Genomic DNA, 13,693 nt, shown 5'->3' with positions numbered 1-13,693 from the left:
TGGTTTGATTTGTTTGTTTGTTTTCTAAGAAAAAAGGTTTTTTTTTTGTTTTAACTGGAGCAAACTGTTTTAATACATTTTTCTTAATTCAAGCTAAATATGTTAAAGAGTAGGCTTGATCTTAGAGACTTGGCAGTTAACGCTGTCTGGATTTCTTGGTAAGTCAGATACCTTGAAAATACTGACATGTATATTTATTTCTCTACTTGTATTTGTGGCTGAATTTAATGATTTTATGGTTTGGTTTTGTGTGCGTCAGTATAAAATTTAGAACAGGAGAAGAACAAATGCTTATGTACGAACTTTCTCGATTTATAAACTAAAATTGCAGTAATCTGGTTCAACTCTTAGCTCTGTCTCCCAAAACAATATTTTGAATGTTTCATCTTCTCTTTAAAAAAAATTAATTTGTTCCTGTAGTGTTGAAGTGGTAAAGTTTTCTTCACTTCAGCAAGGGATTTTTTTTCTCTAAAGGCAGCAGAAGTCATGAGGGTAGGGAAAACCCCCACTTGTCCTAAATACTAGCAAAAGGTTATTACATGTAGAATGTCTTTATGAGTGTGTCTTTATACCCTAACTTCCTTTTGGAGAACCTGCTAAATGATATAATTTTAAGAGCGAGTCTCATATTAGCATAGAATTAGATATCAAACTGTCCATAACATTTCTCCATGGGGTCAGCTTAGTTGTGAGCTATTGGCTCTGCAGTCCTGAAGCATCGATGCGAGAGCGGTTCCTGATGGGGTCACTGACCAGGTGGTGGATGCCGGCAGAGAGCCAGGTGTGGTTGGGTTGTCTCCAGAGGCGTCAGATTTGAAAGACTGCAAGACCTGTGCATCCACTTCGTTTGATGTAGTGTATCATCTCCATGCACTGAGGAGCATCTGTGTGCAGAATGGAGCCCTGTCCCACAGCGTTGGGATAGATATTGTGTGGAATTGATGTGAGGTGCCTATCCAAAGGAATTTGGATGGTTTAGCCTAGGAATAGAGATTGCTGCTCAGGCTTTCAATACACCGAAAACTTGGATGGTGGGAGGGGAAAAACCCTGACTTTGTTTAGAGGCCCTGCATGAAACAAAGAATGTTTATCTTGGTTGTCAAATTCTTTAAAAGAAAACTGAATTCTTTTTACAGGAAAACTCCACTCCTTTTTTTTTTCCTCTGAAAAAGTGATGAATGCTAGAAATATATACTGTTTCTGTATAGAATTAGTGATGGTTAAGAGGCACAAATCAATTGATCCCATAGTCCTATTCTTCTGCAAAAAGTAAAACAAAGGAAGTTCTTGTTTGCATTGAAATCACTGAAAAAGCACTGGACTTCATTTACCAGTCTAAATCAAGTTTGCATGCATACATTTGAGGTAGAATGTATGGTCTTTGCTTTTCTGGTTTTCTTTCAACTAAGGGGACATGGTACTGGTTAAGAATTTTGAATAAAGATAAATTCCAACTGTTACTTCTGTGCTGCCAGCTCAGGTCATTCTGAGGGGGAGATGGAATTAAAGTGTGGGTCCACCTTGTAAGAATATATTGGAGTTTCTTAGAGGCAGGGCAAATGGTGCACTTAGCTTTTTACATTCCTAGGTTATTCCTTGTGGGAATTAATGTACAGAGTTTAAATAAGTTATAAGTGTCTTGTATGTTCAACTTTAACTTAAAAATCCTGTACTTCTTGCATAATTTAGAATGTTATTCTTGTCCTAATTATTTTTGCTACTTGCTGTTTACAGGAAAATGGCAGTCTTCATGGAAAAAGCTCAGATCTCTCCACGGACATAGAAAAGTTGAAACCTCAAGAGGTACTGCTTATTCTTTTTACCTTGTGTGTGATTCTTTTTTAATTTCCTGTTTATTAATTTTTTTTAAAATCTGTGTGCAGCCTCTTATGAGAGTTTTCATTTAAAGGTCGCAGTGACCAAATTCTGTGTTTAAACTGTTGGCCCAGTATTGGCTGGAATTTCCAAAGACACGTTAAGACGAGCAGTTCTCAAATAGAACTGAAATTTTGTGATAGTTAAGTCTTACCTGTTAAAGGCTAATTAAAAAGGGTGGTGCAAGACTGGCTAAAGTAGATCTTCTTTTCCTGGCTCCTTCCTAAGGTCTGTTCAGGTCACTATAGATGGTCTGATTGTGTCCAGCAATGATGCTGAAGGAAAGAGTGTAAGAGTAAGGCAAATACTTTTGCCACCTTTATTGTCATACCCTCCCAGCAAAGCCCAGCACTGAGGGGCTTAGGACATGTCCTAGACAGAGCTGATCTTTCAGATCTTTCATATAGCTGGACGTGGGCTCATTCTTTCCGAGTTAGGAATTTTTCTAACTTCAATCACAGTTTTGGCAATAATTACACATTTAGTGGCAAATATACTGATGTCTTTGTCTGTAGTGTGCTGACCAGTGATTGAACTGATTCCAGCCATGTTCCTGTGTTCTGAATAGTAATGACTGGTTGTTACCAGGGTACGTAATAATTTTTTTTTCCCTCAAACATCTTTATTTTCCTTGCCACTTGAATGTGTTTCCTCTCCTCAGCAAAACTGAAGAATCGACATCTACAGGACTTGGCTTGTCTAATAACCCCTCCTAGCCTGTGGTTAGTTCTTGGGGCTGTACTGTCAATCTTTCCACACATTAGAGTGATCACGGATGCGTGCACTAGTCAAGATGAGGGTGTATCGGCAATTTCTGCATGATAGAACAATACTTTCATTCTCTGTTCCTTTCTTACTTGTTCCCAAGTCTGGCATTTTTTTATTGTCATGGAGCTCTGAAGCTGTTTCAAAGAACTGTGGACAAATAATACACTATTTTTTCTGACCTTCTGCAGCAGTTACCACACTGTTACGGCACTGAGTGATTTTTTTTTTTTACAACATTAAGTTATTTTTTAACATGTTACTTTTGTGTTTACTTACACCTAACTTTATCTGCTATTATATTGACAATTTCATGGAGATCTTGTTTTGCAACTCTGCACTAACATTTAAGACTGTGACAGTCTTAAATGTGTCAAAAAGTACAAATTCAGACATCAGTGATTCCTGTGTGCGAAATCTCTTGCATAGGTCAGATTTTTTTTTTTTTTAGAAAAATGAGCTCTTTGAAAATATGGGGGGAGGGGAGAAAACCATGTGAAAGCTTTATTTTTTACAGGACTGGTGATTAATGGGGTCAGTGGAATTCTGTGAAGCACTCATGGTCTGCTTATTCCTGGGTGATTTTCCTGAAGTCCATGTGCCACACTGCGTCAAAATTCTCTGTCTCTTGGGGTGCTTGTTTTTCTTCCAGCTCTACAATTTTGCTTTTGCTTCTGTATTTGCAGTAGTGGTGGTTTCTCAGTGAATATTTTCTGGTTAATACACTCAAGTCCCTCCTTTATCTGAGTGATACAGAGCTAGAGATTTTTTGCATGTGTTCGTAATCCCTTGCATTAAAAGGGTAGCTGGCTCTTGGCGTGTTGTGCAGAGGGCTCTAAAGCTGCTTTTTGAAAGCCTTGCTCTACTGAGCTCTTCTAAGCAACTTCTGAGGTGCTTGAACCAAGGAGGATGTTTGCAGTGCAATCATACGTTGCCCTGTAGCACTTGGAAGTTCTGTCTTCCTGTTGCGAGGTGCTTCCAAACTTTTTAGCTATCCCACTCTATTTGGGATTTGTAATATTTACTTATAATCCAGCAACAAATTGGTATAATAGTTTTTTTCTGATAAACATTGTCTTCTAATTAACCATTTTTCTACTGTAGTGTTTATTGCAGTGTGGCTAAGGGTTGCTTGTATTTTTTATTTTGTTTTATTTTATAGCTGTCTCAAATCAGCAAATCTGAAAGTATTTTTTATAAGACGTTTCCTTGTGCATACCCTTTTCATAGTTATATGCGTAATTATTTTAACCATTAAGGATTTAGTATAAAGGAACTGAGGTATTTCTCTTCCAAAATCTGAATTATGGGTATTTTAAGTATCTTCCAGCATTTATATTGCACTAAAAGCTGCGAGTGTATGTTTTGACCTGATTTTACATAGAATGTAGCTTCCATACTGAGGATGCAGTTCTTCCTCGTTTTCATTTATGTAACTCTGCTATGTATCTACTTGAAGCCATATTTGAACTGCTTAAGATGCCACCGCTAGATCAGTTAGTTTTGTAGCATCAGTCAACAGGTTATGGTCTTTGTTGTATGTAAAATACTTAGAGGTGAACTGGAACCTAAAATACTATCTGCCCAAGCTACGATTTTCCCCTCCTGCCACTTAATTTGTGAAGAAAGCAAAAATTAGTAATGAGATGTCAGGTTTTGAAATAGTATTTTATACCTCTCAATCTCAGGTACGTAACAAGAAAGGAGGCTGTTAAATAGCAACACAATACAGGAGGGACACAGAAATTCACTAAGTGTTCCAAAGTCTGTTGTATTTGTGTCCTTTTTGTCCTCTGTTTTTGCAGGGGAGGGAGGTTGTTCGGTGATTCTTCTGGTGATTTGGTTTTCCTGATTTATTCTGTAAGCAAGCAGATGATTCAAAGCCTAAATTAAACATCCCTTGTTCAGTGCACAGGACACTCACAAATGCAGCTTGCTTTTTTCATGTGACTTCTGGGCAGCACTTCTCAAAGCTAGTTCCAGTATTTTAAGCTCTAGATGCTTTTGTTAGATTTTTAAGTATTGGCTTTAAGCTTCTATTGTTACTATATTGGCTATACTTGTATGATTTTATTTCCTGGACTATAGCTTAGGTAAGGGCTAGAAAAATTGGTTGTGAGCTACATTACAGAAGTGGGGTTTTGGGGTTTTTTTTGTTGTTTTGTTGGATACTGAAATTAGCACCGGAATGTGTTTACATATTAGTTTTCCCTGTAGCCATGGAGTTGTCCCATTTTGTGCTGATATTTGCCTCGAGTTTGCACAGTTCTAATTGGCCATTTGGTTTATCTCTTGGAAATCAAGATTCATCATTCACAAAGTTAACTTTCTGGAAGTGGATTTAGAACTGGAGAATAGGTTGATTGTTTCAGAAAAGATTCCTTGTTCGATATGTTTTGTCGCCCTTCCAAAGCACTACCAGATTAAAAAGATTTTTCAGTGCCTCCTGTGTTCTATTCCTGCACGCTTATTTTTCATGGATTTCAACTTAATATGTGGAAATAAGCTAATGCGTCTTTTTAGAGCTTTGTTACAAAATATGTCAGTTACGGTGACACATGGAGGATATATGTGGAAGCTCTCTTAACTTTTCCTGGTAGCACCTGAAATCTGGGATAGTGATATCTGCTTTCTTCCCCCACCCCCACATAGCAGGTGACCAAGTAACACATAAAGCTACTTTTTCTGTCTTTAGGATATTGTAGTGGAAGCTTGAAGCTTGCCAGTGGTGAAAGGGAATTGGAATTTTATCTAGAAAGTGTTCGACTGCTTGTTTTTGGTGCAGTTGGGTGACTTCCATCAGTGAACTGTTCATTCTTCTGTTTAAGAAATATTTTACAGGTTTATCGCGCAATGAAGTGAGTTGGGTTTGAAGCCCTGTCTGTTTGCAGTGAGCTGGAGGTGGCACTCGAGAAGCCTGCGGAGGGGAGATCTGTTAGTTTCCTGGCACGTCAGAGGGGTCTTCTGCTTGGTCTCTTACCTTTTGGGTTGTGGCAGGTGACTGACAGTAATATCGAGTGTGGGGAGTCTCCCAGTGTTGTCTGCCAGCTCTAAACCCCTGGCATTTTGGTTTTTTTAGGAAGTCAAGGTAACCTTCTGCAACGCGAGAGACTTGTGTGTTGTCCTTACAGAGCACGCTGGTCTTGTTACAGCAGAGAAAAGCAGGTTGCTGGATGCATTTATTATGTTTGAAAATACTTGGTTATTGAAGAAACTGCTTTTCTTTTTGGTTTTGGATCATAATGCCAGTAGTTTAGATTTTTTGTTTGGTTGCGTAGGAGGTTTATACAATGTGGATTAATTGTTCAGCCACTGATTTATCCCATAATTCCCCTTTCCCTCACAGAGGAGTTTCTCTGCACATTTCTCTGGTCCACAGGATTACAAAATATTGTCAAATATAGTTGCAGTTGCAATGTCCGAGGAATGTCTGTGTATGATTATCTTGGAAGTAAGTTCTTAGACTTAGACTTGGTTTGGTCTTGTAGAGTTGATTGGAAGTTCTGCATTTTCAGACTTAAAATCTGAAATTATGCCAAGTACTTTGTTTAGTCAAGGTAGACTGAATTATTAAAATACAGCTGTGTGGATCTCAGTACCTCTTTAGTAATTTTTTGGCAGAAGTGTATTTGGGATCTTATCCGTTGTGCTGTCTTGCTGTGGCTTTTCCTGCTCTCGTCCGGTCAGTACTTTTGTCATCACTTTGGTCACTGTTTGGAAAAATGGTTCCAAACTAATAGTTTGCTGCAAGGCTGTTAGTGGTTCAGATAGAGTTGTACCATGGCCTGCGACAACATGATGGTTCTTGGTGTTTTGCTAAGATAAATGAATATTATGCAAGTGAATCCTCAAGGTGAAAAGGAAGGGGACTCTTCTCTGTACTCTTCTCCGGATTTATTTTCAGTTTACTTTCATTTTTGCAAGATTCTTCCTGATTAGTGTGTTCAGTTGACCCAGCCAGTTTATGGCTTTTGAGTCTAGAGACCACTGACAATTACCTGGGTTCCATGAGTGAAAATACTCTTTCCAAAACAAAGCTGTTGTTTATTTCTGGAAACATACATGCCCACGTAATCCATAATCTTTTAAATTAGCTAGGACATCTAGGGGTGACTACTGCCCAGAGCCTCTTGTCTAATCTTCAGTTGGTGACTCATTGCTATGTTCTCTCTGGGTCTGTCTGTCTGTCTCACTGGCTCTGCTCCTTGTGTTCTCTCCCCACTTCGCCCCACCTTGTGGGTTTTTTTTTCCCTGTTGTTTGTCTTAGAGCTCTCAGAATCGTTTGGCGAGGCAGATAATCCACAATAAAGTGGATTTCGGCAGTAGATGCACTGTTGTTTGTTTACACATTCATCATTAGGACGACTGTTGCCTCATTAATAGGATCATAGCCAGGTTTATCTTGGAAGGGACCTCAGTATTCCCAAGTTTTAAACAATTAATATTTGTTATCTAAGCTCAGTTCAAGTATGTAACTTAAAGAATCGGAGGCACCATTCATTAAATTTCATCTTTTGACCTGTAGCCACATCAAACTATGAAGTCAACTATTGTTTTTAGTGTAATTGTTATGTCTTAAGTTTAAAGGAGATAATTGAGCTATATTGTAAGTTGCTAAAATGCAAATACCCACTTATCAATCTGGCAGTTCGGTTATGAGCCACAACTGGGTCTGATTTTGGCCTGTTCCTAGGGTCTTATGTAGGAGAGGGCTTGGGAGTAAAAGAGAAGAAACAAAAAAGCCTATTTTCTCTAGTTCAGTAGACTTGAGCAAATAAAATGCTGTGGAGCAGGTAACCCTCTAGGAATAGTTTCCACAAAGTCAGTAAATGCAAGATAAGATCGTGTGCTGTGTAGTTCTGGTGTCTTCATTATTTTTCGTAGTTTACCTGGAAGTGGAAATATGATGTTGCAGTTACTTAAAACAAACAAACAAAAAATAAAAAAACAAACCAAAAGCCCACAGTTTGAGTTTGGGTCAGGAGTACAGTTTTGCTTATCCATGAATAAATCCTGGAGTGACTTCAGAGGGAGATTTCTATTCAAGTCCTGGAACGAGCGCAGTGTTAACCAAGTGGGAATGCAGTGAAAGAGGCAGGAACGGTGTGCTGAGGGGGCTCCTTTTGGCTTGTTCTGTGATTGACTTAGACCAGAATGTCAGGACTTTAATGGACATGGAAAGACATTGAGTTTTAGGACTTTAATTACCATTTCATTTTGTAAAATAGGGCATAGACTTACTGTGTCGACCTTCCCTTAGAGATTAGTGGGGTAAATGTGCCTAGTAAGGAGTATGTTCTCTCTTGTGTTTCCTCGGTTTCTTATTCTGGGTCTTTTTGAACAATACGTTCTGTAACGTAATTTTCAGGTATCTTGTATGCTACTATTTGTGATTTTGTTAATAATCTCTCATTTCTAATTGGTTTGGCTGTGTTAGCATACCTGTGCATGGAAAATCATAGAATCATAGAATAGTTCGGGTTGGAAGGGACCTTAAAGCCCATCCAGTTCCACCCCCCTGCCATGGGGAGGGACGCCTCCCACCAGATCAGGCTGCCCAAGGCCCATCCAACCTGGCCTTGAACACCTCCAGGGATGGGGCAGCCACAACCTCCCTGGGAAACCTGGGCCAGGGCCTCACCACTCTCACAGTGAGGAAATTCTTCCTTATGTCTGGTCTAAATCTGATCCTCTTGTGTTTATCCCCATTGCCCCTTGTCCTATCACTCCAAGCCTTTGTAAACAGTCCCTCTCCAGCGTTCTTGTAGCTCCTTTCAAGTACTGGAAGGTCGCTCTAAGGTCTCTTCAGAGCCTTCTCTTCTTTAGGCTGAACAACCCCAACTCTCTCAGCCTGTCCTCATATGGGGGGTTCTCCAGCTCTCAGACCATCCTTGTAGCCTCCAACAGCTCCATCTCCTTCTTATGCTGAGGATTCCAGAACTGGACACAATACTCCAGATGAGGTCTCACAAGAGAGGAATAGAGGGGGCAGAATCACCTCCCTTGCCCTGCTGGCCACGCTGCTTTTGATGCAGCCCAGGACATGTTTGGCCTTCTGGGCTGCGAGCGCATGTTGCCGGCTCATATTGAGCTTCTCATCGACCAGCAGCCCCAAGTCCTTCTCTGCAGAGCAGCTCTCAATCACATCGTCCCCCATCCTGTATTGAAAATGAGGGTTGCCCCGACGCAGGCCCTTGCACTCGGCCTCGTTGAACCTTGTGAGGTTCACACAGCCCCACTTCTCCAGCCTGTCCAGGTCTCTCTGGATGGCATCCCGTCCTTCCAGTGTGACAACTGCTCCACTCAGCTTGGTGTCATCTGCAGACTTGCTGAGGGTGCCCTTGATCTCGCTGTCTGTATCATTGATGAAGATATTAAACAGCACTGGTCCTAGTATGGAGCCTCGAGGGACACCACTTGTCCTGGATCTCCATCTGGACTTCAAGCCATTGACCACTACTCTCTGAATGCGCCCATCTACCCAGCTTCTTATCCTCCGTGCTGTCCACCCATCAAACCTACATCTCTCCAATTTAGAGAGAAGGATGTTGTGGGGGCACCATGTCAAAGGCTTTACAGAAGTCCAGATAGATCATGTCTACTGGTTTTCCCGTGTCCACTGCTGCAGTTACCCCGTCATAGAAAGGCCCCGAGTTGGTCAGACGGGATTTGCCCCTGGTGAAGCTGTGCTGGCTGCCACTAGTCGCCTCCCCGTTCTCCATGTGCTTTAGAATGTCTTCTCAGAGGCTCTATTCCATGATCTTCCCAGGCAGAGAGGTGAGGCTGACAGGTGGGTAGTTCCCAGGGTCATCTTTGCTACCCTTTTTAGAAATGGGGACAATGTCACCCTTGCTCCAGTCACCAAGGACTTCTGAGTGCCATGGCTTTTCAAATATCATGGAGAGTGGCTTGGCAACTGCATTGGCCAATTCCCTCAGGACTCTGGGATGCATCTCATCAGGCCCCACAGCCTTACATATGTTCAGGTTCTGCAGGTGTTCATGAACCTGATCCTCCTCTACTGTGGGAGGGGCTTTACACTCCTGCTCCCCATCTTGTTGTCCATGACACATTTGAGGAAAATGCCTGTCAGTGAAGACTGAGGAAAAAAAGTTGTTGAATACCTTAGCCTTCTTGCTTGTTGATACGATGTCACCATTTTCACCAATCAGCGAGGGTATGTTCTCTTTAACCTTCCTCTTCTGATTGACGTACCTGTAGAAGCCCTTCTTGTTAGTCTTCACTTCCACTGCCAAGTTCAGCTCCAGCTGCGCCTTGGCCTTCCTGACCTCATCCCTACAAGACCGGGCAGCATCCCTAGACTCTTCCCAGGTTCCCTGTCCCAGCTTGCACTGCCTGTGCAGCTCCCTCTTGTTCTTGAGTTTGACCAGCAGGTCTTGATTCAGCCATGCCAGTTTCCCGCTTCCCTGCCCAATTTCCTACATCTTCCTGACACAGATAAGGCCTTAGATGCTTGAGGCGTCTTACCCAGAAGAGGTGGCAATGGAGATTGTTGCAAATGTTGATTGTTTGAGTTGACTGACCTCGTTTATTGCAACAACTAGAGAACATCACTTTAATCTAATGACATACCCGAAAAATGACTAAAATGTTAGAGCATTCCTTGTTGGCACTGCCTTCGCTACTCGGTTAAATTGCAGTGCTAGTTAGTAGTAGTCCTTCAGCTGCATTTCGTGGCAGGCAGTATTAGTAGAAAATACTCATTGATTTTGTTTGAGGTTGTATCTCACTTTGTCTTTCTGGTCACAGACATGCAGTGAGACTGAAATCCAGGGAGAAGCCTTTTGCAAAAAGAATGGTGACAACATTACACACTGCCGTAAGGGAACAGTTAGCTCCCATTGGACCTTATTGGGGCTGTAACAATACAGAAAGAAAAGTTTTGTCTTCCTTTGTAGTAGCTATGTAAGGGGTTGGAACAACCAAGCTGGTTTTGAGTTTACAACAACGGAATCTAATTGTAGTTGGAACCAGCTTTGCTTCTGTAAACAGAGAAATGTCTGCGGAATAGGGTGCTCAGAAAGAAAATAAATGGTGCCTGGTAACTCCTGTTTTGTAGACTTTTTGCCAGTTATTTGCAAAGTACTCAAACTGTGCCTTCCGATGCATGTTAATCTGTTGGCGTGTATGTCAGTGGCAGGAATGGGGGCATGTACTCAGCATGGAGTGTATCCTTCCAGCCTTTCCTTGCAGTTAACAGTAGGCAGCACTCCTCCAGAGGGCTTTGGAAGCCCACCTGTGGTCCTAAGAATGATATCACCAGCCTCTTCCAGTAGAGTCAGAGCAGAGTAGACATCATGGGGTAGTTCTTCCTGGGGGGGAAATAACACAGGCTCCAAGCAGAAAACTGATATAGCTATGATCAACTGAGCCCCCTTTTGGCGAGTAGTCCTCAAAATTGCCCTGAACTGAAGTTTCCTTCTTGTTTCAGAAAGAAAGAATTACATTCGACAGCATATATTACTGGCTTTTCTATAAAACATAGTTTTTAAAAGGGGCTCTGATAGATCTTTCTATCACCACCCCCAGCCTTCTGTTGTTCTAGTTGGGATGGCAGCTGATGGTATTTTTTCTTTGTTCCAGGCACGCAGGTGGGATGTACCTTTTTATAAGCCACTGTCCTTTATTGATGTTGCAGACAGGTTTTTTTTAAGGCTCTCAACTGCATTCTTCTTGAAGCAGTAAACATATGTTGTGAATATGCGCTATCGTATTTGTTAAGCACATTTTTAAGCCCATGACTAGAAGCTTCCAGTAGCTCTGCAGAAGCTATTAGAAGCTTCTAAAGTTTTCGTCTATGGTTAATTGATTATAGCTCTTCCCAGTAGAACTTTTTGCTGTTTATTATATAAGTTAACAATACAGATTTAAAAGCAGGGGATGATAGCAGGAATGCAATTTTATTTGAAGTACAGCTTAAATGTGAAGAATGCTCTGAAATAACTCTGTGTAATTTAAATCACTGTCCTTACAGCTCTGCTGATTTTGCCTAATTTGCTTTTGTGAAGTGCACAAGAAGTTTGTTAAATCAAAACTGCATGTGTTTGTGGTTATTTTGTATTCATTTAGTGTTTGGGGGTTATACGTAAGAATCATCCCAGGATTTCTAAGCCCAAACAAAATTCTGCTGCTTGAGCCAATAATCCATAGCTCATTCCAAAGACTGGTGCCAAGGATAGTGGCCAAGTTAGGACTTCTTCATGTAGGTCCTCTGTAGGTGAAGGCTGAGAGAGGTTACGCTTTGCACAGATTCTGTAATTCATGACAAGGAATGAAATGCCAGACACAATTAATTTGAGCTAGGAATTGAATTCAAATAGACAAAATTATTCTATTTAAAGTGCTTGCCATATGCCTTAGTAAACTTCCCCCCATGTGGTAAATGTTCTGTTTTCTATGCCGTTAGTGTTGTGGAGCAGTTGGAGTGTTTTTCAGGTACATGCAGTAGTTGATTTGTCTGTTGGTATAGAAATAGAACTTTGGTGCTGTGGTAATCAGATGCAAGTGCTTTCTGGGAAACTCGGAATAGGAAAAGAACATGATGTAAAGGATCATTTGAAAGGATTCTGACAGTAGAAGGGAGAACATTCCTTTTGGTGTGGACTATCCACCCAGTTCTCCGATGCAGTATTACCTTGGGGAGGAGCGTTGTTAATCCACTGCATGAAGTAGATATTGTTGTGTGACATGTAACTGTATGAAATGAATCTTATTCCTGTTCTTTTTCAGTGGTTTTTGATTTACTTTGTAAATAAAGATCTCTTGAATATTTCCATTTCTAGGGCTCATCCTAGGCACTGCTTTCTCAGTGTCAGGGATATTGAATCTCTTTTATTACTTTTTTAATCCTAGTTTCTTTCTTGTAAAAATAAAAAATAATTGAAGTATTGTCTTAGGGAAAAAGTTCTTTTTAAAAAAGCCGAGAAATGATGAGTACAAGCAGAGAGCCAAATAGGAACCTGCTTATTTAGGAGCTTTGTGTTTTGGTCCTCTGTTTGCAAAATTTTGTGTCTTTATTCAGCAGATTTAATTTCTTTTTTGTTTCATTTCAGCATAAAAATAAACCACATGCGGTGACCTTAGCTAGGAGCCACTCGGTTTTCTCAGCAGCTGCTGCTACACGCTGCTTGTCTGACAGACGGGGCTAGGTCATGGTTACCAGAGGACACCCTTCTGGTCATAACCAAGTTGTAAATGTCACTAAGATTGTTTCTGAATGCCTATCACATGTGTATCACCGATTCTGAAGTAGATGAAGTCAGCCAAAGATTCATTTGGGAGTTGGGACTCCCAGAAGATTACTTTTAAAGCCGAACAGCAGCAAGACTTGTGACATGCATCCGTAAGCAGCAGCAGTGATTTGACAGTTATTTAGCCCTCAGTTCCTAGCCCTTTGGTGGAACTGACAGCATGCCTGCGAAGATAGGGAGGCCTGTTTCAGCCCCATTAATGTTGTCTTGAATGTGAGCTTGCAGTCTGAAAAAATGATATATGTTCAGTGATTGATGATTTTCCAGTCCCAGGGCACTGGGGTGGTTTCTGGTAGCTGTGAACAACTTGTCCCCCTCCCTTAATTAGGAATGAGCTTTGGGTTTCTCTCTGCCAGGCTTAGAGAAGTGCCTACATGGGAATTGTAAGGGAAGGATTTACAAAATGTTTTTTGAAACTTTGGCTACAAAGCAGGCGCAATTTTCAGTGCCGAGTCTGCCATAGTTTGATACAGAGTAAGTAGTGCAGTAATCACACCTGGTCAGTCTGAACAACAAATATGATGCTCGTATCTTTATATGGAAAAGCTGAAAGCATTTTGAAATGTACAAAAGAGAATCTTAAATAACTGGGTTAATTAATTTTGTGCATCCTAGGGCTTCTGTGCTTTCTCCTTGCCTTTGGTGCAAGCTTTCAATAGGCCACTCTCTCCCAACTGCAGAAGGGTTGCTCCGAGCTAAGTTGGCTCTAGTAATGTTAGAAAAGTGCAACACAGTCCTTCAGTTTAAGTGCTTGTTTGCAAAATGGGTGACGAAGTTGTTTA

At 41.0% G+C, this 13,693-nt stretch overlaps 1 protein-coding gene across 13 annotated transcripts in view; it reads left to right on the top strand.

Moving 5' to 3' along the window:
- TCF12 (transcription factor 12) overlaps window positions 1–13,693 on the top strand; it is a 174,269-nt gene that overhangs the window by 51,155 nt on the left and 109,421 nt on the right. For all 13 annotated transcript variants that reach the window (XM_069866885.1, XM_069866896.1, XM_069866895.1 and 10 more), the window contains one exon: window positions 1,735–1,803. In XM_069866885.1, coding sequence (XP_069722986.1) covers window positions 1,735–1,803 — 69 coding nt within the window. The remainder of the gene's footprint in view (window positions 1–1,734; window positions 1,804–13,693) is intronic.

This window comes from Phaenicophaeus curvirostris, chromosome 12, assembly GCF_032191515.1.
Source record: "Phaenicophaeus curvirostris isolate KB17595 chromosome 12, BPBGC_Pcur_1.0, whole genome shotgun sequence".
In the NCBI taxonomy this organism is placed as follows: domain Eukaryota; kingdom Metazoa; phylum Chordata; class Aves; order Cuculiformes; family Cuculidae; genus Phaenicophaeus; species Phaenicophaeus curvirostris.
The sequence above is the reverse complement of the archived record's forward strand: the minus strand, read 5'-3'. Positions and strand labels throughout refer to the sequence as shown.